Source organism: Leguminivora glycinivorella, chromosome 16 (assembly GCF_023078275.1).
Source record: "Leguminivora glycinivorella isolate SPB_JAAS2020 chromosome 16, LegGlyc_1.1, whole genome shotgun sequence".
Taxonomy (NCBI): Eukaryota; Metazoa; Arthropoda; class Insecta; order Lepidoptera; family Tortricidae; genus Leguminivora; species Leguminivora glycinivorella.
In genome coordinates, this window is record NC_062986.1 from 13,385,352 (window position 1) to 13,412,978 (window position 27,627).

The 27,627-nt window shown below is 38.4% G+C and overlaps 1 protein-coding gene across 1 annotated transcript in view; it reads left to right on the forward strand.

Moving 5' to 3' along the window:
* Nucleotides 1–27,627, forward strand: part of LOC125234754 (sodium channel protein 60E-like) — a 65,707-nt gene that overhangs the window by 28,055 nt on the left and 10,025 nt on the right. Inside the window, exons 4-8 of the mRNA XM_048141140.1 lie at nt 2,832–2,966; nt 3,310–3,527; nt 21,675–21,784; nt 25,690–25,964; nt 26,410–26,533. Coding sequence (XP_047997097.1) covers nt 2,832–2,966; nt 3,310–3,527; nt 21,675–21,784; nt 25,690–25,964; nt 26,410–26,533 — 862 coding nt within the window. The remainder of the gene's footprint in view (nt 1–2,831; nt 2,967–3,309; nt 3,528–21,674; nt 21,785–25,689; nt 25,965–26,409; nt 26,534–27,627) is intronic.

Genomic DNA, 27,627 nt, shown 5'->3' on the forward strand with positions numbered 1-27,627 from the left:
ACTACTGATATATCCTTATACTGTGGTACAACGTCTGCAGATATCCCGGCGCCCTCCCAGAATTAATTAAAGCCCGGCAAAACAGCCCTTACATTATGAATACGCACAGACTAAAGTTCATTTCGGGGAGGCCCTTCATTATATCAACGTTGGCTAAGCTTTGGGTGACGGTCTGACGGATGAGTTAATGTTAAGAACTGGGTACAAATTCAGTAAATTTTCTGAGTGAGTAGATCATTTTGTTCTACCCAATCCTACCAAAAGAGCTGAGAAAGAGAGAGAACTGAGCAAATAAAGTGGTAATAAGCAGGTCATATCTGAAGCAAAGATGGTAATCTGTGGGAGCAGCGAGTAATGAAAATCACGACTTGGAAGCCGAAATGTCGGAAAAACTTGAGCTAGATAGTCAGATAATATTGGGGACACCTTACACAGATCAACTTAGCCCCAAACTAAGCAGAGCTTGTACTATGGGTGCTAAGCGACGATATATATACTTAAATAGATAAATACATACTTATATACATAGAAAATATCCATGACTCAGGAACATCTGTGCTCATCATACAAATAAATGCCTTTACTTAGCAGGCAGGGTCACTACCAACTGAGCCAGACCGGTCGTCAAGATATCAGACGACATCATGAAGACAGCAGCACCGACATTGCATATAACCTTCACATAAACCTAGAACAGAAATATGTAGATGCGCATATGCTGAGAAAAAGAAGAAATCGTTTGCCTTGATTTTTGCTCGGTACCCTGTCGGTCGCTTTCGTTCAGTCCACAGTCTGTCTACATCACAATCTAGGTTCGATTTACTTTTTTTCATTAAAATTTAGTCATCAATTTAATCTGGTCCTTCGAGATAACACAGAGCGTTTTATAAATACGATTGATTATTCTATCCAATTTATTTAATTCTAGTCCGATGTTTTTAGGTCTCAGATTGGGAAAAAAATATCTAGTACGGTCACGGACTTTAATTGTTGATCCACTTCTAGCTTATTTCATACTGGACATTTGTAGTTGCATAGTTAAGCGAAGAAGTGTAAAGTAAAGTCCGTGACTGTACCTACATCGTACTTTTCTATGCAAAATTGGTAGCCATATGGCAAAGCTGGGCTATAATGGATTAAACAGTCTGATAGTCTGCACCATTCGTCAGTCTCTGTTTCAAATCATTAAGGTACGTTTCGCTAAAGTACCTACGGCTACAACTGCGCATTTGTTGTTGATTTAAGTTTCGCGCGGATTTGATTAAGGGTCTAATTGATTTGAATTAAGGTTTTGACTATCCAAAATATGACTGACTGACTAACTGAGATATACCTGTTGTAAAAGATTGATACATCGATTGAAAACAATTAAGTTTTATTAAATAGCTAAATACAGTTAATACAACCAAAAATAAATAAAAACAAACACTCTTATAGAATAGAAAACGAAATAAAATATACCTTATTAAAAAGACCTCCGCGAGCTGTTCCGGGTGCAAAGGTACCCATCAAAATTGCCGTATTACTGCGTTGAATAGCGATGGCAAACCTTTGCATCAGATACGAGCTGGCGCGAGCAGAGGTCCTTTCCCTAAGAAAGACCTAAGAAACGTTGGCTTTAAGTCACTTAATATGAACAATATCGTCAATGTTCAAGGGTGCCAAGCTGCCAAGTTGTAGGTATTTTAACGCCGAGTGTGGAATTGAAAAACGAGCGGTTCAAGAATAGAATCTTGAACTTGGCGAGTTTTTCAACACACGAGAAGTAATAGTCATTTGTTTTACAAGGGGGCAAAATTGTTGTTTAACCGCACGTGACAATATTGATACCCGAGCAAGCGAAAGATTCCAATATTAAACCGCGAGCGTAGCGAGTGGTTCAAAAAGTGAAATCTTGAGCGTTGCAAGGGTATCAAGGCACGAAGGTTAAACAAACTTTGCCACCGAGTGAAACACAAAATTTTCACCACACCAAAACTATGAAAATATGAACTGTAAAACATCAAAATAAATAAAGTACTACTTCAATTTATTTTACATTTATGATTCAAAATCACCATTTATACGTGAATTCCAACAAACAGCTTTAGACATCAAGTTAAAATTAGTATGAAATTACTTTGCACTCTTGTGGATAAAATGCAATTTTGCTATCAGTTTTCGAATAGCAAAGAACGCCTTTATCAGTTGGTGTGGTAAATATTTATTTACACAGTGAACCCCTATTTGCATGATGAATAGTTGAATACCTAAGGTACGTGGATTTGATGTAATTAATCAATAATAGCATAGCATTAGGGATTGAATTATTCAAATCAAGAAGTGGCTTTGTGCCTATAGGTGCAATGTACGCGAGGACGAGAGAGTCCAATTTTTAACAAAACCATCGTTATCGTTATTTTATACACGATGCAAAGATATGAAGCGATCCGTAAGCTAGGTCTACGGTACCTCTACAACCCCCTGCATCGGTATTCACTTGTCCCAGACATAGAGTGTCACTCCTTTATTATTTTCTATGAAACCAATAGAAGAGGAGCGGAGTATCAAGATTTAAAAGAAATATTATAAGTGTTTAGCCCAGGACCGGGATAAGTGGCGTACACGAAGGGAGGCCTATGCTCAGCAGTGGGCGATTAATGGCTGAAATGATGATGATGATCATGATGATCCAAGTTTCTTGGCTGGTGTATCACTTTATGCGTTGTATAGAGATTTACAAAATTTCGTTACCGGTGACTGTAAGAAACTCCAGATTTTATTAACTTTGAAAAAGTTAACCCTTAACCCTTCACTAACACTTCAGTTAACCCGTCTGTATCTTGTTGCAGGTGCTATCGTCCTGCGGCCCGATGTCTGTGTCATTCTTCACTGTGGTGGTCTTCTTTGGCTCATTCTACCTCATCAACCTGATGCTGGCCGTCGTGGCGCTCAGCTATGAGGAAGAGTCGCAGATCACGCAGGAAGTAAGCTACAGATCAAAGCCCACAACGTTACCGTAACTGTAACGTGACCTTAGGTCACTAGCATGGAAAGAGGCCATAAGCAATCAACTTCAGCTTGCAAGTCACTTCAGCCTCAGACGTCGTAGATTTTAGAACGTGAAGATCAACTCCGAAAAAAAAATTGACGGAGGAGTGGGTGCTGAGTGGTGGCTACCTACTTAATCAACCTGATGATGCACAGATCACAATAATGACAGTAGCCGTTCACAAAAGCTTTAGAACACAGATGATTTATTCAATTTTTCTCTTTCTCTATATAAATAATTCTTCAGCATACGCCATAACAATTCTCATTTTATTACAGGAAAGAAAAAAGGACCTAAACGAGCACAGAGACGACTCGACGTTCAGTTTCGACCCGACGTCGCTAGCCGTCAGAACGCTAGCCAAAGACTCAAAGAAGAGGATAGACGCCCGCAAGGGGCTTCTATTAGCATCGTACTCACGGAAGAGGACCAGGAGACGCAAACGAGGGAAGAGCGCCATACACCACGCTGCTGCTGTTGCTGCTGTGGCCGAGAGGTAAGATTAAATTTTGAAAGAACATGTCGGGCATGTATAGTGGACCGATTTTCATCAAACATGGGTAAGACTCCCGACTAATTCAGCTTTAAAACAAAAAACAAATCTAAATCGGTTCATCCGTTCGAAAGCTACGATGCGACAGACAGACACGTCAAACTTATAACACCCAGTCGTGTTTGCGTCGGGGGTTAAAAATTTACTTACTTACCTATTTGGCTGGCGCGATAACCCAAAATGAGTTTTGGGCTCCAACACAAGAGCACGCCACTTTGCTGGAAGGTCGGGCAGTCAAAAGAGCCTACCTGGAGTACTTGGGGAGACCAAATGGACGCCGTCCTGCTGGTCACCCAAAACATCGTTGAGCGGATAGAGTGGAGGTAGACCTCTGTGAGCTGGATGAATGCTAGCGTCGGATAGATTCACAAAAATTTAACATCTAGGATCGCAAACATTATAAGCCTCACGTACAGGTATTTGAAATAAAACGAATTGAGATTGGTCTTGCGTCGGCGTTGATGTTGGTATTTTATAAGTTAGATTACCTTAGCTTTAAAAAAATCGAAAACACTTCTCTATTTTATTCCATCGTCCATCCAGAGGTGACCTCATTGTGAGAATTGTATTTCCTAATAGACTAATAACTTTACGTGTACATATTAATTATACTGTCGTTATGGTACAGATTCCCCTACTTTTGATCTTTGTCATTTAGTTTTATTTTTCCTATCGTTCTCTTATATTTGGCGATTGTGGCCATGACTATCTTGTATTTCGTACTGAATGTAAATACCATCTCATTCGTCGTAAAGTGGGAAGCGATATCGAACCCCCTTGAGACCATCAAAGGTAGCAACTGAAAAGAAAACTATTACCTCAAAGTTCCGGTGATAGATGTATTTTGTCAGCATACATGTCTTACCGCGATATCAATTTCAGTCCCTCTGTGAAACTAAATATTATTAGAGTCATTGTAATATATATAATTATATATATATATATAAAATGTTTAAAACAGTACCTTTTAGAACCAATACATGTCTAATAAAAACAAAGAACCTTACTAAGATTGGACACTGTTTAGGTTCGTTTAGGATCAACTCGCTGAAAAAAAAACGTTAAAGTCCCACTATCAGCCGGCCAGTCGGCAAAGGGCTGCTTGTTATTGAGTGCTATCACTTTTTACTTATAATTGACAAGCTGTCCAGTGAAGTAGTTGACTTAATAGCCAGCAACAAAACTTCAGAAATGCGAACAGTAACTAGAAATATTTTTTCAAACGAACTAACAAGAACTAACTTCTAACGAGCTTCCTAAGAATACATGGATAGGATAGTAAGTCTATTATCTCGCAAGCTCCAGATTTTTTCTTGCGCAAAGTAAACGTTTCCTAGGACAGTGTAACAGGTCAATTAAGGCTGTAGTCTACACTGGATAGCTTTATAGCTTGAGCAACAGGTAGCTCATGTGTCAACGCGTCGTATCTGTTAGAAATATCGTTCAGGAATAAGAGCGATGAAGTATTTACTAAAGATGATAAATTATTAAGCAAATGTGGAAGAAATCTTTTAACAGCCTACAGAACCTACAGGACTAGTAAAACCCTTTAGAATAACTTCTCAAACTGCAGAAATCCATTTCACCCGGCGCTGCCGGCGGCCGCCGCCGCCGAACATTGACTTTCCGTTTAAACCCGACTAAGCTCCCGTCGTGTGTTCCCGACGTTACGCAAGTTCTAACATTTATAATTCTTAGGTTTCGGTCCATGCGCGGATCTCCAGAGGGGAAGAGCACATGAGGGTTAGCCATACAAATTCCATATTACTTCTTCTTCTTCAGCCTAGCGTTTTCCCGGCCTAGCGCCAGGGTCCGCTTTCCTGCTCAGCATCATTATTATAAATAATTTTTAAGAAAAAAAAACCGCCGCCTTTGGGGTTCTGATGAAAGCTACTTGCGAATGTTGGATTATGTAGAAAAGTGTAGGCATTTTTTAATTGATGATGGCAACACATTTGTCATTTGATATTTGCCAGTCGCTTTTCGGTGAAGGAAAACATCGCGAGGAAACCGGACTAATCCTAATAAGGTCTAGTTACCCTCCGGGTTGGAAGGTCAAATGGCAGTCACTTTCGTAAAACTAGTGCCTACGCCAAATCTTGGGATTAGTTGTCAAAGCGAACCCCAGGCTCCCATGAGCAGTGGCAAATGTCGGGATAACGCAAGGATGATGATGATGATTTGATGGCAACACAAATGAATATACGTATACCGTTAAGGTTTGAGGAGTTTCCTCAATTCCTCATGAATCCGATTATAAGAAATCGAAGCTTGACAAAATTTGACTTGAAAACTCAATATTCTTAACAGACATAAATAAATGTCACTGTTCTGAACTTAAATGCATACTATTTTTATAAAAATACCAAAGTCACTATAAATGTGCCGTTCAGATTTAAGGAGTTCCGTTCTGATCTTCATCAGCAGTTCCTCTGCACCAAATGTCACTGTTCTGGACGTAAGTGCATGTTGTTCTTATAAAAATACCAAAGTTACTATAAGTGTGACGTTAAGATGTGAGGAGTTCCGTTCTGACCGTCACTGTTCCGTACATAAATGCATACTGTTCCTTAAAAAACACAAAAATCACCATATGTGTGCCTTTCAGATTTGAGGAGTTCCCTCGATTTCTCCAGGATCCCATCATCAGAACTAGGTTCTGAGAAAAATGGGAACAATCTGTATGCATATACATTCAATCAAAAAAAAATTTTTCAAAATCGGTCCAGTAACGACGGAGATATCGTGGAACAAACAAAAAAAAACATACAGACGAATTGAGAACCGTCCTTCCTTGAGAGATTTGAGGCGGCGGTTAAATCTGTATTTAATATTACTTTTACATTGATTACCTTTAAATATTTTAATTATAAAGATTGATTATAGAATAATTTGATTTTACTTAAATAATTTAAATAAAATATTGATTTGTGGTATCAAAAATATGAATAAATTCATTTTAGGTTATTCAAAAAAATTTCATTTGTTTTTTAAGTTTTTTTTTTTTGTTTTTTTTTAGTATAATAAATTTTTTATTTTTAATTTATTTTATCTATAATAATATAGTTATTTTTTTAGAGTGGGAGGTAATTTCTTTTAATTCTAATATGATTGTTATATCAATTTTATTAGATTGAATATCTTTATTGTTTATAATATTTGTTTCTTTGATTTCTTCTGTTGTTATTTTTTACAGAAAGAGATATATATCTTCAAAAAAAAATTTAAATCGTTTTATTATTTTAGTTTTATTATTTAAATTTTTTCAATAATTTTATTAATTATTAGACCAAATATAATTAGAATTTTTTTATTTCGAACCATCCAACCATCCAACCTTCCAACCCGAAGGGTAATCTAAGGCTTATTGGGATTAGTCTGGTCTCCTCATGATGTTTTCCTTTAGCTAAAAGCGACTAGCAAAAGTCTATAGTTCCGAGAATCTCATTGACAAGAACTGGGGTTTGGACCGGCAACCTCGTGATTGAACGTCCCACGCTCATAGCGCTAGACCACCATCAGTTCAATACTTCGCGAATATATTATGAAGTCGAGACAAATCGTATAGTATTTTACATGCAAGTTAAAATGTCAAGTTCCGCTTACTTAAGAACCTCAAAGTAAGTATTTGTTGTTTCTTTGTACAATTTGTACTAAACTTCCTATCATTTGTAGAATCGAAACAAACCAAACAAGGTTTTGTGTTACAATTCCTCTCACAGCTATTGTTTTGAGGATAATTTCGGTATGTTCGGTGTCGGTTATCGTGACGTATAGGGTTGCCCGAACAATGTACATGATAAATTCCAAACCTCGTTCTGACAGACCGTAGCCTGTTTCACCAATTGTCAGTGTAAAGTGTCAATGTGTCTGTGGTAAAATATGCTACTGACTGCTGTTGTCTGCGTAATTCCGGGCGCGAGAACACAACTAATGCAGAAAAAGAGTGTCATAAATTACATCTTGCGAGACTTCTAGTTTAAGCTTGTAGACAGGTTGTGCTAAACCGTTTAGTAAAAAACTAATGGCAAAAAAATGTGTTGGACTAGTGAAGTCCGCCGCATGCTTTGGGCCTAGACACAAGCCAGCCATAATTTGGTTGTAATTAAGTTTTGATAAATCATTATATGTAGTTATGTACTCTTACACACAGACAGGTCCCTCAATCATCAACGTTAGTGCACAAATTTGGTACTTCAGCACAATCGAAAGAAACAGTATTTTACGATAATATGAACCATGATCCCGTTATTATTTTACACTTCCACATTTCTGACAAAGTGGCAAAACTCTGACGTCCGGTAACCCTATACAAAGCGCCCCGAGAAAACTCGCCCGTTGTCGCAAATTCAATTGGAACCAATGTTCGATATGTAGGAAATGGCCTTATTTTATTACCTGCCTCGGCCTCTTATTTCATAGGATTCCCCGCAAAGGTCGCGTTATATAACTACGACTCGTATCCTTTTATTTATGGATGTCGTGTGTTAAAAGGCGTATTGAATGGTGTTTTTCCCTGTTTACCGACGTCTATTAATGTTTACTATTGGCCGCGTATTCGATTTCCTCTATGTTCATCGAATCTTATTTTTGAGGGTTCCATAGTCAATGGCAACACTAGAGTTCCTTTCATCTAGTATTGCCGTGTTATAACAGAAGACGAAGATATTTTTATGCTTTCACTCTTGCCTTTGTATTTTTATGTTGTTAATGGCATATAGATAATATAGTTATTAGGGTGGCCCACGTTTGTATGGAAAAAAATCAAACTTTATACCTATGTGCAATCATCACATCCTATTATTGTGTTGTAGCTTGCGGCTCCATTAACGTCATATTATAACCAGTGATCGGAACTAGGTATCTATGGGAATAAAACTTTAAGAAAACTTGCTAAAAGTGGACATTTTATTAGAGTACTTACAGCCATGAAAATATTAATATCCTTGTAGTTATATATAAGAAGTCTTGGATTCAGGTTATATAGAATCAAATTTAACACTGATCTGAATATAATAATCTTGGTTTTATTTTAAACTAGCTTTTGCCCGCGGCTTCACTCGCGTTAGAAAGAGACAAAAAGTAGCCTATGTCACTGTCAGTCCCTTCAAGTATCTCCACTTAAAAAATCACGACAATTCGTCGCTCCGTTTTGCCGTGAAAGACGGACAAACAAACAGACACACACACATTCTCATTTATAATATTAGTACGGATTTATGTCAGCTCTAAGGTTTTGTTTTGTTAAAGTTTTGCTCTCATAGTTCCGATCACTGATTATAACTCATACTAGTATTATAGCTAATGCAGTCATGCCAGAAATGAACAGAAAAATAATAAATATACAACTGACGAATCACTTGATAGTAAGCCGATAAAGCTGTGAAAGCTCTAGCTTCCAATTCGATCTCTATATCAATACCGATTTTTCGTCGCCGAACTTATCTGTTTGATCAGCGCTCAGTCAGAAGAATTCAGTTTTAATTGAAAAGTGCTGCAGCACAAAAGTCCGTTGCTAAACTGACACTTTGTTCTCAAAAAGTGGCATATTGGTAGAGTATTCTACAGCATGAAAGAGTTACGACAATAGTGCATGCATGTATTAATTAGTTATAGTTTAGTGTAACGAAATAATATTGTACGTCCGTGATGGATAAACTGTTGGTTCTTAAATTCTTAAACACAGTTATACAATAAATCATATCTTATCTTATCTTTCGTTGATGGTACCTACAGTCACTAACTCACCAGCAATAACATGTTACTCTTGGATGGCCGCAAAATATCATCTGACACCATATCATGTGTAGGGCCTTAGCCTCCTGGGTGCTGGTACCCTCGTACGAGGACATAAGGTTTGAACTTTTACAAGAATAAAAGAAAGTTGCTGTCTCTGCAGTGTCACAATTTCGATTTCTTTCAACCCCTTTTTACCACGAGTGGCACTGAAAGTTAGTACATGTGCTCTGCCTACCCCTTTATGAGATACAAGCGTGATTATATGTATATGTATGTAAAAGAAAGTTCTAAATTCAAAAGCACAAAAATTGGCCAGGGATCCACGAGGGAGCGTGTCACATATTTTTCGAAAAGTAATATGTTACTGCTGGTGAATATACTTAAAGGTACCCCAGCTAATGCGGACTTGTACAGTAGAGTTCGTTTACAAATTTTATTTCTTCGTCTGAGAAAGCAAATAGTAACGCTTTCGCGAGCAATAGCTATAAGTATATAGTGGAGATGATTCCGGTGTGCAATTTTCATAAAAAAAAATTAAGGTTGTGTCTATTCAATTCACAGCCTGCTGAACATACATCTCACAGAACAAGATTCAGTTCAGTCAAGATATTAACGCGAGGGCGGACACCGATTACAAAGTAGGCGTATCCCACTTTCCGATTTCCTCGTGTTTCCTTAGAAACGGTGAGCTCCGATAACTTTTTTCCTTATCTTATTTATATTCTTACTAGCTTTTGCCCGCGGCTTCGCTCGCGTCAGAATGAGGCAAAAAGTAGCCTATGTCACTCTCCATCCCTTCAACTATCTTCACCTAAAAAATCACGTCAATTCGTCGCTCCGTTTTGCCGTGAAAGACGGACAAACAAACAGACACACACACTTTCCCATTTATAATATTAGTACATGGATATTGCATTCCGATTTAGTAGGTAGGAAATGATGCGCACTAGTTAAACATTGTATAATAGTTATTTGTTATATAAGGTGGCAAAGTTGTATTTTAACGCAGAGTGTGGAATTGAAAAACGAGCAAGTGAAAGGATTCTATAGTTGAAGGTTCGAGAATTGAATCCTGAACTTAGCGAGTTTTTAACGTTCAAATTGGGCCGTTAGAATATGTGGCCTGTGGCACCACGAGTTCAGAATACTTCACCCGATATAGCGAACGCGTGAGCCCCAAACGCCCCAGCACCCCAAACGGTTAATTACTAGAAACAGAAAAAAACCTACATTTTCCGTGAAGTTCTCAATGTCGTATTTTTACGCATAGTGTTACTGGAATAAAAAATACCGAGGTTAAATATTCTCACAGCAGCTGCCATGTCCGTCGCCCAGTTAGAACAATGCCTGAACTCACTCGCTCGCTCATTCCGTGCCAAAAAAGGCTTGTCATTCTCAGTCGCGATTGATTGATCATGACACGACGCGATCAATTCTACAGGGGGTTAGTTACGTATGATAACAAAGCTTTGATGTTTGATTTTGACATACGAATACATGGTGTTTTGAGTAGGAAAGTAGGAAGACTACTTTAGTTTCAATCTAATTTTGTATCCAGAAAATTTTACAGAACACGATACTTGAGGTACCTAGGTAGGTACTTATCTGTCGTAATTTTATCGGATTAATATTATTTTAGATACATACTTGATAATATCTTATGGTATGAAATTCAAAGTTCAATTTCTTCTATCATTACTTCATTAGATTGAGAACTGTTTTTATGCTATAGGAGGCAAACGATGGTAAGCGATCACTGCCACCCGCGGAAACCTGAAACACTACTGCAACTGACAAAGAATGTCATATAATATTGCATATAGATATTTTATTAGTAATAATATTACTAATAAAATTACAAAAAGAAAAAATGCTTCAAACTGAACGCTGAATGCTCTGTAAATAAAACATGACATGAACTAGATAAATCTGAAATTAAACGGGCCCAAATAAAATATATTCGTGAACAATACTGCAAAACGAAATTTCAATATAGATAAGGCGCGAAAATGCAGTTTTTAGTCCGCTTCACGGTGGCTAAAGCTTTTCGCACACGGATTTTTATAAACCGCGCAGCTGTCACCGACCTTTTATTTTGTGGACTTGCCGTATTTTAAAAGGTTTTAACTTTTTTACAAACTGCCGTGATCGCAATTTATCTTGCACTGTTCTGCTTCCTGCCAGTATCGTGTTATTTATTGATATTTTATTCTCAATATTGGTGCAAAGTAGTTGTAGTTGGTGTAGGTTGGTAGGTACTCATTGATAAATTCACAGTGAGCTGCACTACCAACGAGATTACCTACTTATGAGAAATTATGAATGAATTCATTGATAAATTCACCATGCACTTATTGCAGCTCACTGTACATACTCACTACCAAGTTACCAACTGCTAGGTACTTATGTTTATGTATATTTACTTATGTTTTATTGAAATATTTTGTTCAAGCGTAACGTTTAAATATTATACTGTAAAACAGAGCTGAATAGTCCGGCATTTGTTAAGTACTCTGGCTGTTCTTACAGCTAGCACAGGATTTAAAAATTGCAGCATCTCCAAACGAAATTTGCAATTTTTTTAACGGAGTGTGAACGATTCTCTTGGCTCCTATTTGTTTCGTGTTTTCTCGCACTACCTTAAGGAAGGTATTCTGTGCAATCCCCGCTCTTATCAACAAGCCAAGCGGCTTACTCCCCCGAGCTTCGACTAATATCGCAACACTCGAACGCAGATCCGATAGTTATTTCAACTGGAAAATAAATGGGGCTCCTCTAGCTTTATTTAACTGTTATTAATCAGTGTTTGAAAGCTTTTCGTTTGTTAATGAAATGTTTCAGGATTAGGAAACAGTTTTGAACGTAAAATTAAATTTGAAACGGTATGTATTCACAGGACGGTACGCTTGAAAAGCTTGCTTTTATGAAAGGAAATGTCTTGCTTCTAATTTGTTGTATATATAAATACGTTTAGGCTTACTGCTAAAATAAGTTTGATCACGTAGCGCAGAGTAGCGACAATATTTGGTAAATCGCCTTTTGTTTTTGAAATCTCCGATATTAATTTAATATGTGTGAGAGAGATGTGACTTACACTTTTTATATCAATTACCTCATTCTTAGTTAGCTATTCTTTGCTATAAATCCAGATTGATTAAATTTACGATAACAGAGTAACCGGCCCTTCCACCCTTAGTAACAGAAAAGCATTTTCGACAGTTTCAACAAAAACAGCACTAGGGACTAGGTAGTACATTTATAGGTAACGTCTCTTTTTTATGGTTCCTACAAATTTATTGAAAATTCAGTTCCATTTTTCCGCGGAAACTTAATCGCGACACGACCCGACAAATCTAACCGCACCGCTGCTCTAAAAGTCCATAAAAATAATCAATGGCGGGTCATTTATTAGTTTTTCAATAGTTGCAGCTCGTGGCTATGATAAATCTCATTCTTTTTAGCTCCTTTATCTCTAGATAGATGGTATTTAGTCTGGTACTTAGTGCTAATAGATTTTGATGTAAAATCTAGACATGGTATCGACAATTCAAAATTCTGCGTAGATGCAGCTATCGTAGTTTGTCCCTGTCTCAATATTTGCTGATAAATATTTAGCTTAAAAAAGGGCTGGAATCCACGCTGGAATCCATCCCTATCGCACTTACAAATAGTGCGATAGGGACGGCCTGATGTTTTATCATTTATCGCGCTACCATACTTGCCTGCCAGGACAAAGCAAAAAAATCACGATTCACGGAGCACAAGCTATGAGAGCGGTATTTGGATAATATTTCGGCCAGCCAACCGCCTATATTCGCCATTTATTTATTTACGTATTATTATGTTGTATTGGCGTATTTATGGGTAAAGTTACACTCGTATTACCGCCCTCCACACATAATAGTCGTAAAGGCCATCGAACACCCCTTAAATAGCCATTTCCAATTTGTTGCGTGAGCAGAGCAATTGAATGTTATCCAACAACTGCTGCACAAGGAGCACGTGGTGGGGAGAATATTACACCATAGTGGCAAATTTTATGAGTTTGTGAGCCGATTAAACTCGAGAAAGTAACAAAATGTTTCTTGGTTACCCTATTCACGGTAGTCGGGTGGCTAAACGACGTCACAATTGCTTACAGTCCTGCAAAATAGACTATAAAATAATAGAAGCGCCACCGTTTATGTAAATCGTTTTGCATACGGCAACTATTCAGTCACTTTTGTATGAGAAAAGTAAGTGTTGCAATGGCAAAAATCTATCTACTCTTATTTGCCAACTACGCTCCGTGCCGTAGCGATCGAAATGCAATGTCACTGTCGCATTTTTAAGAGTGAGTGATGAGAGAAAGCGTTTCGTTATCGAAGGTTGATTTTGACCTTGGCTAGGCTGGTGATAGGTGGTGATGTGATAACATACTCTATTATTATGCCCGAATTTTTGTGTCCGTATGTTCCGTCGTCACATCATCAACATTGCTAGCGCAAAGGCTTCTATTTACTTTTAAAAGGTTAATATTTAATCGAGCCCTTGTCAATGTCCACCCTAGCGGTAAAATATTGTCGGCAAAGGCTTACCGTCAATGTGTGTCGAGATTAACGATAAATGGGTTGGTTCAACCAGTATTGAAATATTTTTTACAACCTGAAAAGGATTTATTTCATTTTAATAATAAACGGAAAAATGGGAAATTCACCGGTTCAGACAAAATAATTTCGTGAAACTGAAATCAATGAGGATTTACGTAGAACCATGGAAACTCATCAAAATGTCGTTATATTTACGTACGTTTTATTTGGTTATATAGACATACATAACTATACATTCATCACCTGACTGTGCGATGTAAAGGGGATTAATCCGTTAGTATATTTTCGTTTTATAAATTGAATGTAAAATGATCACCATAAAATTAAAATCGGAGTAAGCTAAGGTAAGTTCTCATGCTAAGCACCGAGCTAATAGCTAGGTAATTACTGCAGACAGACATAATTATACTTTAAAAACTTGAGACTGGACTTTTAACCGCATAAATGCTGCGCTCTTGGCCATAGGCTGACCAGGCCCCGTAGCCGAATGGCATCTCTCCGACGCCAAACGAAAACGAAACGCCGCGCCAGTTAGTCCGGCTTTATCGCGCCAATATGCAAGAGCGATAGAGATAGATATCTACTAGCGTTTCGTTTCGTGAGCGTTTCGTGAACGTTTGTGCCATTCGGCTACGCACCCTGAGAACATTATTCCTATTCTTTTGTTTAAAGTCAACATTCAGCACCACATGTAAAAAGCAGTTAAACTACACAACAGTTAATTAATCACAAAATAACACTCCAAATTCCGATAGTGGTTAAAAAGCCGCCTAACAAGTCAGGAAATTATGAACGGCCTCAAATAAGTGTGTCAACCCGCGTACCGGTTTGACCCGGTTTTGGCGTCAACACGGATTTGCATGATAATGCGGGACTTGGCATGGTGAGCCTGGTTAGTGAAGGAAGGGTGCATGTTTTATGACTGCTTATATTGCAATTTTGGTTGCAGTTTACCACGAGATACTGGGAAATTCGAAAACTATTTTTGTATGTAGCTACAAGGTTTTTGTTAGGTACCTAAAAACCTACAATGCATTCGATATGGATAGGATCTGTCACTGTTAAAAGTGATATTTCTTCCAACAAATACTTCACTTAAGATACTGATCTGAAAATATCAGACCAAACTTGTCTAGAATTTAATCTGAATCAAAATCAAGTGTCAAGCGGCGTACCCTGTTTGACCCCATGTTGGCGTCAACACGAATTTGCATGATAAATGTGTGCGGAACTTGACGGGATGCGGAAACGAAGGGTGCATTTTATGATAGCTTATATTGCAATAATTTTGATTGAAAAGAACGAGACGATAAAATGGAAATGCTCTCAGTACCAGATGTAGGATTGTCAGGAGTTATCTAGTAACCAACTACATATTTAGAGATTTTTCACGTTGTGCGATTAAGTCGCAAATATTTTAGAACATCTTGTTTGGCCTAGAACACATCATTGATGTCAATACTGCATATATGCTTGTTTCGATACAGCCTTGAAACGTTTAGTAGCAGATAGTACAAACTGCCAACATTTTCATTCAAAAATATTTCTAGATATTCTAATAAATCAAATTAGTATATTGGTAGTTCCCACGTTGTCAACTAAGCCGTAGCAGTAGATACCAGTGTGCGTAGCCGAATGCACAAAACAAACGCTCACGAAACGCTCACGATAATATATCTTTCGTAGCTATCTATCTCTATCGCTCTTGCGTATTGGCGCGACAGAGCCAGACTACCTTTCTGTGGCGTTTCGGTGGCGTTTCGCGTCGCAGAAATGCCATTCGGCTACGGGCCAGTAGTGCTACGCGACTAATGAATTCCAAACACCGCGCTACGCCGCGTAAACAACAAACATTGAAATTTACAGCTCAATTCGCACAATGCTTCTAAGAGTTTTGTGATAAAATGGGTAAACAATAGTAGCGGTTGCCATGGTGTCTACGCCGCAGTAGTGTTATGGCACTAATGAATACCAAATGCTACGCTTGGCGTAAACAGAAACGCCGACGTTTTTCACTCATAGCAGATTACTGCTAAATCTAACAATGCCTGTAAGTTACTGCTGGACTATACAGGGTGTAAACCTAATACGGGCGAACCTCTTAACGGTGGTGAGTATAGGGCATAAAAAATGGAATTAGATAACTTTTACTTGAAATTGAAATATTTTTGTTATCCATACAAATTAATTTGGCCCGCAACGTAATGCAAACACACTCGCGTTAAACGCTCGTTTACAGTTGTCATTGATTGTCATCGCAACCACGTTTACAGTACATTGCTGCTGGGAAATTTTTCAAAAATTAATTATGGGCTGCAAATTAGGAGTAACTCAAAAACACCTCTTAATCAATGATAACAATATTGAATTATATGCCTGGTTTCATTTATCGCCCTTATTACGTTTACGCACTGTATATCCACGTGTTAGTGTCAATAGTGGCGTTTTTGATGGGAGAAATTTATGTTTCGTAATAAATTAGTAAATTAATAAATAATAATGTAGATTGCAAACAACGCCGACAATCCCTCACATGGTAACTTACGGTACAATACGTAGACATCGGTCGGGTCGGGGGTTTTTAAAAATTTGAAAAACCGGCCAAGAGCGTGTCGGGCCACGCTCAGTGTAGGGTTCCGTAGTTTTCCGTATTTTTCTCAAAAACTACTGAACCTATCAAGTTCAAAACAATTTTCCTAGAAAGTCTTTATAAAGTTCTACTTTTGCGATTTTTTTCATATTTTTTAAACATATGGTTCAAAAGTTAGAGGGGGGGGACGCACTTTTTTTTTCCTTTAGGAGCGATTATTTCCGAAAATATTAATATTATCAAAAAACGATCTTAGTAAACCCTTATTCATTTTTAAATACCTATCCAACAATATATCACACGTTGGGGTTGAAATGAAAAAAAATATCAGCCCCCACTTTACATGTAGGGGGGGTACCCTAATAAAACATCTTTTTCCATTTTTTATTTTTGCACTTTGTTGGCGTGATTGATATACATATTGGTACCAAATTTCAGCTTTCTAGTGCTTACGGTTACTGAGATTATCCGCGGACGGACGGACGGACGGACGGACAGACAGACATGGCGAAACTATAAGGGTTCCTAGTTGACTACGGAACCCAAAAACCACCGCGACATAGTGGACCGATTTTCATGAAACATGGCTAAGAGCACTCCCGACTAACTCAGCTTTTAGAAAAAAAAAACTAAATCTAAATCGGTTCATCCGTTCGGGAGCTACGATGCCACAGACAGACACACACACAGGCAGACACAAGCAGTCAGATAGACAGACAGACACGTCAAACTTATAACACCCCGTCGTTATTGCGTCGGGGGTTAAAAATAGAGTCTGGTGAAAAAATTACTAAATGAATAAACAATTTTAGTCGTAGATGGCACCGTGTGGACGTCGAAGCAGTGCTACGCTACTACGACGACCGGTTTGGCTCAGTCGGTAGTGACACTGCCTGCTAAGCCGCGGTCCTGGGTTCGAATCCCGGTAAGGGCATTTATTTGTGTGATGAGCACAGATATTTGTTCCTGAGTCATGGATGTTTTCTATGTATATAAGTATGTATTTATCTATTTAAGTATGTATATCGTCGCTTATTATTGTTATTGTTATTAAAATACAGTGACAAACTTATATCTAACATATAGTCCCACAAAACTCTGGTACAGAACGAGTTTGTCTGTGGGATCAACAGTCTCTCAATTACATAAACATAATTAAATTAATTTAAAAAAAAATCGTTGAACTTCTTAAATAATAGATAATATAAATTATTGTAATATATTTAGGTAATGTTTTTTTAGCATAGTTTTAAATTTGTTTGGGTGCTTTTCACTTCGGATGGCTTCAGGTAAGCTATTGAGCAGATTAACACCCATAGTACAAGCTTTGCTCAGTTTGGGGCTACGTTGATCTGTGTATTTATTTATTCTAATGAACACCAAACAACGCGCTACGCCGCGTAAACAGCAACGACGACATTTTCGCTCATCGCATTTTAGATTCACATGCTAAGGCCGTTTTCACATTATCCGATCCGATATCGGATGTAGGAAGGACGTAAAATGTAAGATTAATGCGCTTCCAGGTCTTCATTTATGTATTTAATAGATCATTATTACTAAAAAACTATATAAAACGCAAAAATTGCGGATTTAATGCCGATGGCACTCTCCTACAACAGTTTTTGTCCGAGGCACCATCGAACTGCCGATATCGGCAGGACGCTTCCGACTATTTTTGGCATGCCGGACCCCCGCCAGTTGTCGGCCGATAATATTTGTTTGTGTGCGTATATAATGTAGGTATACGTATGTAGTAGTGTGCGTGACAAAAATGGCGTCTATTAAACAGCTGTTAATTGATCGAAATTCAAATTAGTTGACAATTTCCATTGAAAAAAAAAAGGTTGTAATGCATCGGTCCGAATTGCGGATACTAGTTTTTTCATCTTTTAGTAGATATATTTATTTATTTAAACTTTATTGCACAATTGGAAAAAAGTACAAATGGCGGACTTAATGCCTTTAAGGCATTCTCTACCAGTCAACCATAGGGCCAAACAGAAATTCGCGAATGTGGGTGCAGTGAGAAAAATAAATTTAGAAAGCATGACAACTATTGACAAGTATAGCAATATTATTTACAATATATAATATTGAATATATATATAATAATATATATATTTATATAGTTGAATGTAAAATTATTTATTTTGCCTGACACTCTGAATATTTTTTATGTTCGTTATTTTAATTTTACAATATAATATTTGGAATATAGTGCTTATAATTATTAAATATAAATTATTTTTTAAATATTTTTTGATACAAAATCATACTTCATTGATTTTGGAACAATGCGTTTAATCGGACCTACATCCGACATTATCGGAAGCGTTTATCGGATGTAGGATGTCGGTTCGACATCCGATATCGGATCGGATAATGTGAAAACGGCCTAATGACTAAAATGAGTAACTGCCGAATTTATTCAAACAATGTTTATAAGATGTGACTAAGATATTGTGCGTAATGTGATAACAATTTGGCAGTGTTAAAAGACATTTTTTTTAAACAACTTTGACACATCCTACAGTACGGTGACGGACTGACGGTAGTTTTGAAATACCATTTGACATTCAAATTGTTCTTTCATGTTTTCTATTGCTTGTGGACTTCCAGTGCAAACGCCGTCTTAGCTGTTTCGTGTCGTGAATAATTTATTTTTCTTTTACTCATTAATATTGTTTAAAGTGTAATATCGATAGCTTATTATGCAGTAAACTAATGTTGTAGTGAGAAGCTGATGAAGAATTAATCTCGAAACGCGTTTGGCCTCTTTTTTGTCGTCAACGGCCGGGTAGTCCACGAAAATCTAGCTATCAATTTACAAGTGCTAACTCACCGTACACTGTCGTACTTACCGTACAAAAATTATTAATAATTAGCTCATATCACTTTGACACTGGCGAAATAGTCCCAATGGACTGAAGCCATTTAATTTAAAAAAAACTGAACTGAACTTCTATTGCTTGTGATCATCATTGACATTAATATTATTGTACCTATAATTATGTTTGCATGCCAAATTATAATTATCACTGACGATCATAATGTAAATTCATATAGGTTAACGTAGATTAATTTATACTGTAATATTAATTATAATTATGTTATAAATAAACTAAACCAACTAATCTATACCATATACTAATCGCATCTTGATGTAATATTTCACTTTTATTAATTATTTAAGATTTAAGTTGGTAATAAACTATTGTCAAACACAATGTCTACGCCGTAGTAGTGCTACGCTACTAATGAATTCCAAACAACGCGCCCCGCCACACGACATTTTCTCACATTGCAGTATAGTTTCGTTGGATTTTCACCGGGTGACAATAGGCGAAGTTTTGGATGCTGACAATCTATTTTGTGCCAGTTATAAATAGTTTACAAATCTGTAGTTATATCAGGGGCGGCTCACTCCGCGATTCTATCGCCGCGCTACAAGTACATGCTGGCGGCCGCGAGTTCGCGGCCTAATCAGGGGTGGCGCGCGTTCTCACGGAACGCACGTTCGCACTTTCTATTGTTACTTTACGTCGCGAGTTTTTTTTAAGGTTCATATGCGATGTCCACGTGTGGAATGGCTAATAATGCTTAGTTAAATAGACATCATGAATAAAATAGGACAATCTTACACAGATCTTATTGATTAATAAGTCCCACGTAAATGTTCAATAAGGCTTCTGATGCTGAAGGCTTAAACAAAAATATATAAATACTGTATATATACCTAGAAAGTAGTCAAGACTTGAATAAATAGTATAACATTTTATCTGAGAATTATTTTTTTTAATCCATAGGCAACCCTATCATCCGACGCTGCGCACGTGCGGCTCGTTTCTTTGTTAGAATTTCGTAGGCATTTAAAAAGGCGGCATTTCGTTAACATCAAAGCAGTGTGCCTTCTGTACTTGTACTATTATATATTCTGTGGTTATATACAGCTTGGCAAAAATGAGTACCTACCTGGCAGGCAAGCATTGTCGCGCGATAAATGATACATCAAGCCGTCCCTATCGCACTTATAAATAGTGTTTTATCGTTTATCGCCCGACCATGCTATTGGTGCAAGAAAATAAAAAGTGACACAGTGAAACATCGTAGAGTCGTCTCGTTCATTCATCTTGCCAGGGTGGCTAGCCGAATGGCACAATCGCTCACGAAACGCTCACGAAACGAAGCGCTAGTAGATATCTATCTCTATCGCGCTTGCGTATTGGCGCGACAGAGCCAGCGGCGTATCGCTTTCGTTTGGCGTCGGAGAAATGCCATTCGGCTACGGGGCCAGTTTTTAATATCTAATACTCTTTTTTGACAGACCATATTTTTTTTAGAACGGAGTCTTGGACTTTGTGACTGCTAGTGCCAGCCTACTTCGTCTTTACAAAATCTAAATAAATAAATAAATAAAAATTATAGGACATTTCTTACATAGATTGACTGAGGCCCACGGTAAAGCTCAAGAAGGCTTGTGTTGTGGGTACTTTTTTTATTTATTTTATTCATAAGGCACACAAAACAGACAACATTCAATACATTATTATAGCAGCTACAAGTTACAGGTCTCAAATAAGAATGCCGTCCAAAACATGTATGCACAGCAAGAAAAAATATAAATGAGTAACTTTGACAACGATATATATAATATATATAAATACTTATATACATAGAAAACATCCATGACTCAGGAACAAATATCTGAGCTCATCACACAAATTAATGCCCTTACCGGGATTCGAACCCCGGACAGCAGCGCAGCAGGCAGGGTCACTACCGACTGCGCCAGACCGGTCGTCTGAAATATATACAATTATTACCTAATCCAATTTATTCTCGGCCCACTTGACCACCACTATGGGCATTTTCAGAATTTGGGTCCCCCCAATTAGCAAAATTTCTTAACAAAAATTAACTCGCTGTCAGTTTTGTGACGATAATTAAGCATAAAATCTGTCTAAAAATTTGCTTTTTTCAGTGAGTTAATTTTTGTTAACAACTTTCGCTAATTGGGGGTCCCAAATTCTGAAAATGCCCCTATACAAGACAAACAGGAATATAGAACGCCCTATTTCCATCTAAGCCTGGCGAAACAAATACGAGTACGCCTTTGCAATTTTTAGTACATTTACCAACATGTTCTTATTCTCTTGTTATCATTTCCAGGTCCCGGTCCCGCTCGCGGTCGCGGTCGGTGACGCCGAGCGCGTCGCCGCCGCCGATGCCCGCGCCGCCGCCGCCGCCCCCGCACACGCTCCATCCCGACAACGCACTAGGTAACGCGCTATCTCGTTTGGCTGTTGTGGATCAACCCGGTTTGTGCTCTCCCATGTTCAAACACACACACCAGCATTCCTTCTATCCACTCTTCGACTTGAAGCCACCCTCTTTCACCTAGTGCAACTCCAGGATTCACACTTCCTTTCACATACGGCACCACGCGCTTTCTCTCCCGCACACGGGCCATTTTTTTCAAAGTTGTCCACCCCACTTTTTTTTTTGGATTTAGAAATTTTTATGTGGTTTCCACTCAGAATCGTGAGCTCTTTTAATCCTAATAGGAGAAAAAAAGTGTCCCAAGGCTTTTTCCCATTCCGTTACCATTTTTTCATACATTTTGTATGGCGGTAACGGATTGGAAGGTCTGAAAAATGTATGGAAATCTTGGGAAATTTTTTTTTCTCCTATCAAAGATAGAAAAACCTCACGAATCTTGAGTATGAATCGCGTAAAAAATACGTATGTTACAAAAAAAGTGGGACAATTTTGAAAAAAATGACCCACACACTCCGCCCTCCAGCCCGACAACGCACTAGGTAACGCGCTGTCTCGTTTGGCTGTTGTGGACCAACCCGGTTTGTGCTATCACGTGTTCAAACACACACACCAACATTCCTTCTATCCACTCTTCGACTTGAAGCCACCCTCTTTAACCTAGTGCAACTCGAGGATTCACACTTCCTTTCACATACATTGGCACCGCTTTTCTCCCGCACACACTCCATCCCGACAACGCACTAGCACAATTAATGCGCTAGCTGTTGTGGACCAGCCCGGTTTGTGGCCTCCCATGTTCAAACAAACAAACCCTATCTCTCCACTTGCACTCTCCAACTCAAAGCTGATTAGGTCTGTTTGGTTTCCTTGCTGTGCCTACATACTACATACATTGGCCTCCTGTCTCAAACACGCTGCACTCTGACAACGCACTAGGTACCGCGCTGGTACGTTTGGCTGTTGTGGACCAACCCGGTTTGTGATCCCCGATGTTAAAACACACACCATTTCTCCACTTGCACTCTCCAACTTAACTTGGCTGTTACAGGCCTAAAGCTGAGTTTAGACGTGCAAGTTTTGAGACAAAAGTATATGTAAGAAAGAGATGCAAATAGTTGCCACTCACTCTTACCTATAGTAGCGTCCACAGAGAACCTCCTATAGAGTGGCAGTCTTGTATATTTGGTTCGCGATACGAGTCACCAGTGTTTGGGGCGCGAGGAGCGGGCGGGGAATGTGTTAAGCGCGCTGTGATTGGCCGTTTCAAGGACGGCGGGCAGTCGCGCCAGATGAAAAGGGACAGAAGTATGACTGTCCCTCTACTGACGCGTAAGTGGCCAATGTAAGTTGACCTATGCCGGCTCTGAATAAATTATAAATATGACTTATTTGTGGAATGTAATGCCGTCTGTTTTTAAATTTGAGCTTCTTGTTACCTTTCCACACCATTTCACACTACAGGTGGACATCTTTAAGGCATCAAAATACCCTTTTCCAATTTTTTTGTGCGAAAAACACGCGCTGCTTTCGGGTCTGTTACTTGGTCGATAATCGGGCACGAGCGCCCGCGCTTATATCAGTGCAAATACTAGGAAGGCTGGCCACAGCGAGTCGTCTTGTAATAGATGTCTATAGGGGTTGGTCTGTGGCTTTTGGGTTGTAAATACACTAAACTCAAAATACACTAGTAGTCAATATGCTACAATTTCAAAACGACCTTTGCTCATAACACACGAGACCCTAATTACTATATTCCCAAAAGGAACCTGTCCTCGATATGCACCATTCTCATTGCGTACTATTTCCAAAATACTATAATCCCAAAATACCCTAAATTATCTCCACTCGGAAGTGCCAAAATACTCTACTGTCATAAGGCATTATTCCCAAAATACTCTAATCCCAATACACCCTAGTCCCAAAATACCCTAATTTGTTTTTAATGCCAATTTCTGTTTTTTCGTTATTAAGTTTTCTTTCAACTCCTGAATTGCCAAGAGTGGCACTGAAATTCAAAGTTTCATTTGCTCTGTCTACACGATTTGTGAGTTTATGTACGTTAACTTATTATACAGGGTGTATTTTGATAGCGGGTCAGTAAGGGCAGCTATGAGATGCCGTAGTCCTACGTGAAATTGGTCTAAGGGGACCATCCATCGATTTCAAATTGATGAAAAATGGCATTTAACGATTTTGGAAAAAACATACAGGATGCGAGAAAAAGGGCATTTTTGACAAACTTTTTTTTTGACGCCAATCGATCCCATTCCTATCCAGGATCAAAAGCTTGTATGGGACCAAAAAACGTTTCCGGCTAGAAAAGTCACAAATTGCGAGAAACTTTTCCCATACAATTTGTATGAAAAAAAAAATTTTTTTTCGCATGGTGTTTTTTGATGCCAATCGATTCCATTCCCATTGAGTATCGATAGTTTCTTTAGGCTCAACTTGCGGTAATGTACTAAAGAGCCACAAATTGAAGAAAACTTTTTCGATATTTTCCCCATAGTAAAATGTAGCCATTGATTTGTGGGTTTTTAGTGCATTGCCGTGAGTTGACCCCTAGGCAAGTATTGGTACTGAATAGGAATGGAATCGATTGGCATCAAAAAACACCATGCGCAGTCTGTAAAAAAAATTTTTTTCATCAATTTGAAATCGATGGATGGTCCCCTTAGACCAATTTCACGTAGGACTACGGCATCTCATAGCTGCCCTTACTGACCCGCTATCAAAATACACCCTGTATAATAAGTTAACGTACATAAACTCACAAATCGTGTAGACAGAGCAAATGAAACTTTGAATTTCAGTGCCACTCTTGGCAATTCAAGAGTTGAAAGAAAACTTAATAACGAAAAAACAGAAATTGGCATTAAAAACAAATTAGGGTATTTTGGGACTAGGGTGTATTGGGATTAGAGTATTTTGGGAATAATGCCTTATGACAGTAGAGTATTTTGGCACTTCCGAGTGGAGATAATTTAGGGTATTTTGGGATTATAGTATTTTGGAAATAGTACGCAATGAGAATGGTGCATATCGAGGACAGGTTCCTTTTGGGAATATAGTAATTAGGGTCTCGTGTGTTATGAGCAAAGGTCGTTTTGAAATTGTAGCATATTGACTACTAGTGTATTTTGAGTTTAGTGTATTTACAGCCCAAAAGGTCTGTGGTAGCGTCTCAAAACTTGCAGCAATAACTTGCTGGTCTAAACTCAGCTTAACAATTTGTCCTCGAACTTTTGTTATACCCAAATTTCCAACGGTCCGCTACGCTGGTTCTCTGTGCGTAGGCGCTTTGTGATACATTAGATTTTCCGTGTAATCATCAATTCTTACGCTGCCACTGAATGTATTGACAATCACACTGCTGCCCTCTCCTCCAACACCAACATGCACTGAGGTAGCCTATTAGATCATTAGACTGTGCTGGTAGATCCTGTTGTCAGGCATTTAATGGTACCAAATGCAAATCCCAATCCCTGTAGCTGCAGTTCGTACACAAAGTCTGAGGGATTTTGAACGACAGGACAGGGTTCCTGTACGATCCCTCGAACTTCAAGCTTTATTTGGTGTTGATGTTTTTTTTAAGATCATAAAGTATTTTCCTACTCATTGTAGTGATCTACTACTACTTCAGGTTAAACACCCCAATATTTAGGTGTAAAGAGAATTCTACCTTCTTTACTACATAGTCTCAAATTTCATAGAAAATGAAACCATCAAACTTGAGAATAACCTATTTTAAGTTAAATTATTTGCCTGATTCAAAGTCGTTAAATTTTAAATTCTAAATATACAATTTACCTACTTACTACGACATCACAAACTAACACAGACACTTTTCAATTACGCTTCAAACGTGCATGGCTGTTAGAGCATTCTTATACAGTACCCTCAGTGATACTCTTCGCAGGTCGCGGGGCGCTGAGCGCTGCGGGCCGGCAGCTGAGCGACCACAGCAACAACCGCGAGTCGTCGCTGGACGACTCGGGCGTCGTCGACGACCACGACGACGGCGAGCACACGTCCGACGACCAGGCGCCCCACCCACATACGCATACGCATCCACATCCGCATACGCATCCGCATCCTCATCCGCATCCGCGGCGGCATGTGCAGCTTCCCCCGCCGCCGCCGCCGCAGCCGCCTACTATGCTGGCGTTGATGCCGCGGGTAAGGATCTTTATTTTATTACAACCTTTTCATAATAGAGATTAACTGCATGCCGTTTGGATTCAGCAATGCTTGCAAGGTGTGAGTGAGATTCCACTGCGATATAAGTAATACCGATTTAATTTTTCTTTAAACATAAACGTATAAGTATTGTAACTTATAATAAAGTTAAAATATAATATATCCTATAAAAGTTCCGTTAATAGTAAATACACTTAGGCCCTCTTGCACCAACCACTTAACTCAGGGTTAGTGGGCTGTCATCTGTCAAAGTGGGTTAACCCGAGGGTTAACCCTTCATTTTCGTTGGTGCTAGTGGCCCTTAGCGACAAAATCGCAAAACCAATGATTAGTGATATTCTTTAAATATCATGTTGGTGCGTGCGACGCAACCTAGGATACCTATTAAGCAATAATAATTCATCAAATGTTTCATACTTTACAGGAACCACCACAAACACAGCCACCCCAAACCAAGCAGAAATCGTCAGACAAGAAGAAAGGAGACAAGAGCATCCAAGAGAAGTATCCGCTGAACCCGGACTACCTCAACCAGATCGTCGTGCTAGGTAAACAAATGCATATGCTTACTGCACAGCTTATAACCCTGGAACAATGTGTCTTGCCATTTATTGCACCAACATGACAAATTATCAGAGGTATTTTGCGTCAGCAGAATCTTTCTGATGTTTAACTTCGTACTACAGTTCTGTATCTACGAATGAAGTAGAGCTTCTTTGAGCATTAGATGGCATGACACAAGAACACTTATTCCCAATTGGCACGGCTTCTCTGGAGCACAGAATAAAGATAAACAATGCTGCGTTAACAGAATGAATGCTTACACCAACAACTAGACAAACAACAAACACGACATGCGCTGAGACGACATTGGCAAGAGCTGACTCTAAATTATGTAGATTAGCATTCATTATGTAAGATATTTCTGGTTCTATGCATGGTATATTCCTTCTATACCTACTTTTGAATCTGCCACGTTTGAAATAAACATCTAGTACATAGGCTATTCTATGAACTTTCAACGCTTATGTTTCTTGCAAAATTATCCTTTGATATTATTCAAAAACAGTGTTCAGACTACTTCTGCATATTTTTTCAAAATTTCTGTAGTATTATCTACGACAACTTCTGACTTCGACTACTTTTTACTTGCGCTATCCTAAATATAAACCACATCTTCAATTCGATGATTATTTCATTTTGAGCATCTTTTTCAGAACATCGCTCACACATCTGTTTTCAAAGTCTTGAGCAAACGGTTTTTTATAAGTGAAAATTATTCAGAAACTAGACGAATGACCTAAAAATCTATTAAGTTGGTTTCATGGTCATTCCGAAGGTTTCACATACAGTTGGCAACAATTTCTTTGTATGGTTGGTTTGCATAAGCCTTAAAATTTTGACCAAAGTTTTTGCCAAATTCATAATTTAAGTAGTCACGCTAAGTTACCTAACGGCAATTTCGCTCTGTATAAAAATTTCAAAATAATCACTATTCGTCTTATCCATACAACTGGCATGATCAGAGCTGAAATAGCTGTCAAAGCTGGTAATCACCTTTAGATTCACTTCTTGACGAGGCTCGACCTCGTTGAGCATTTTGTTCGACACTATTGCAATCTCGCTTCTACCTCATTAATAT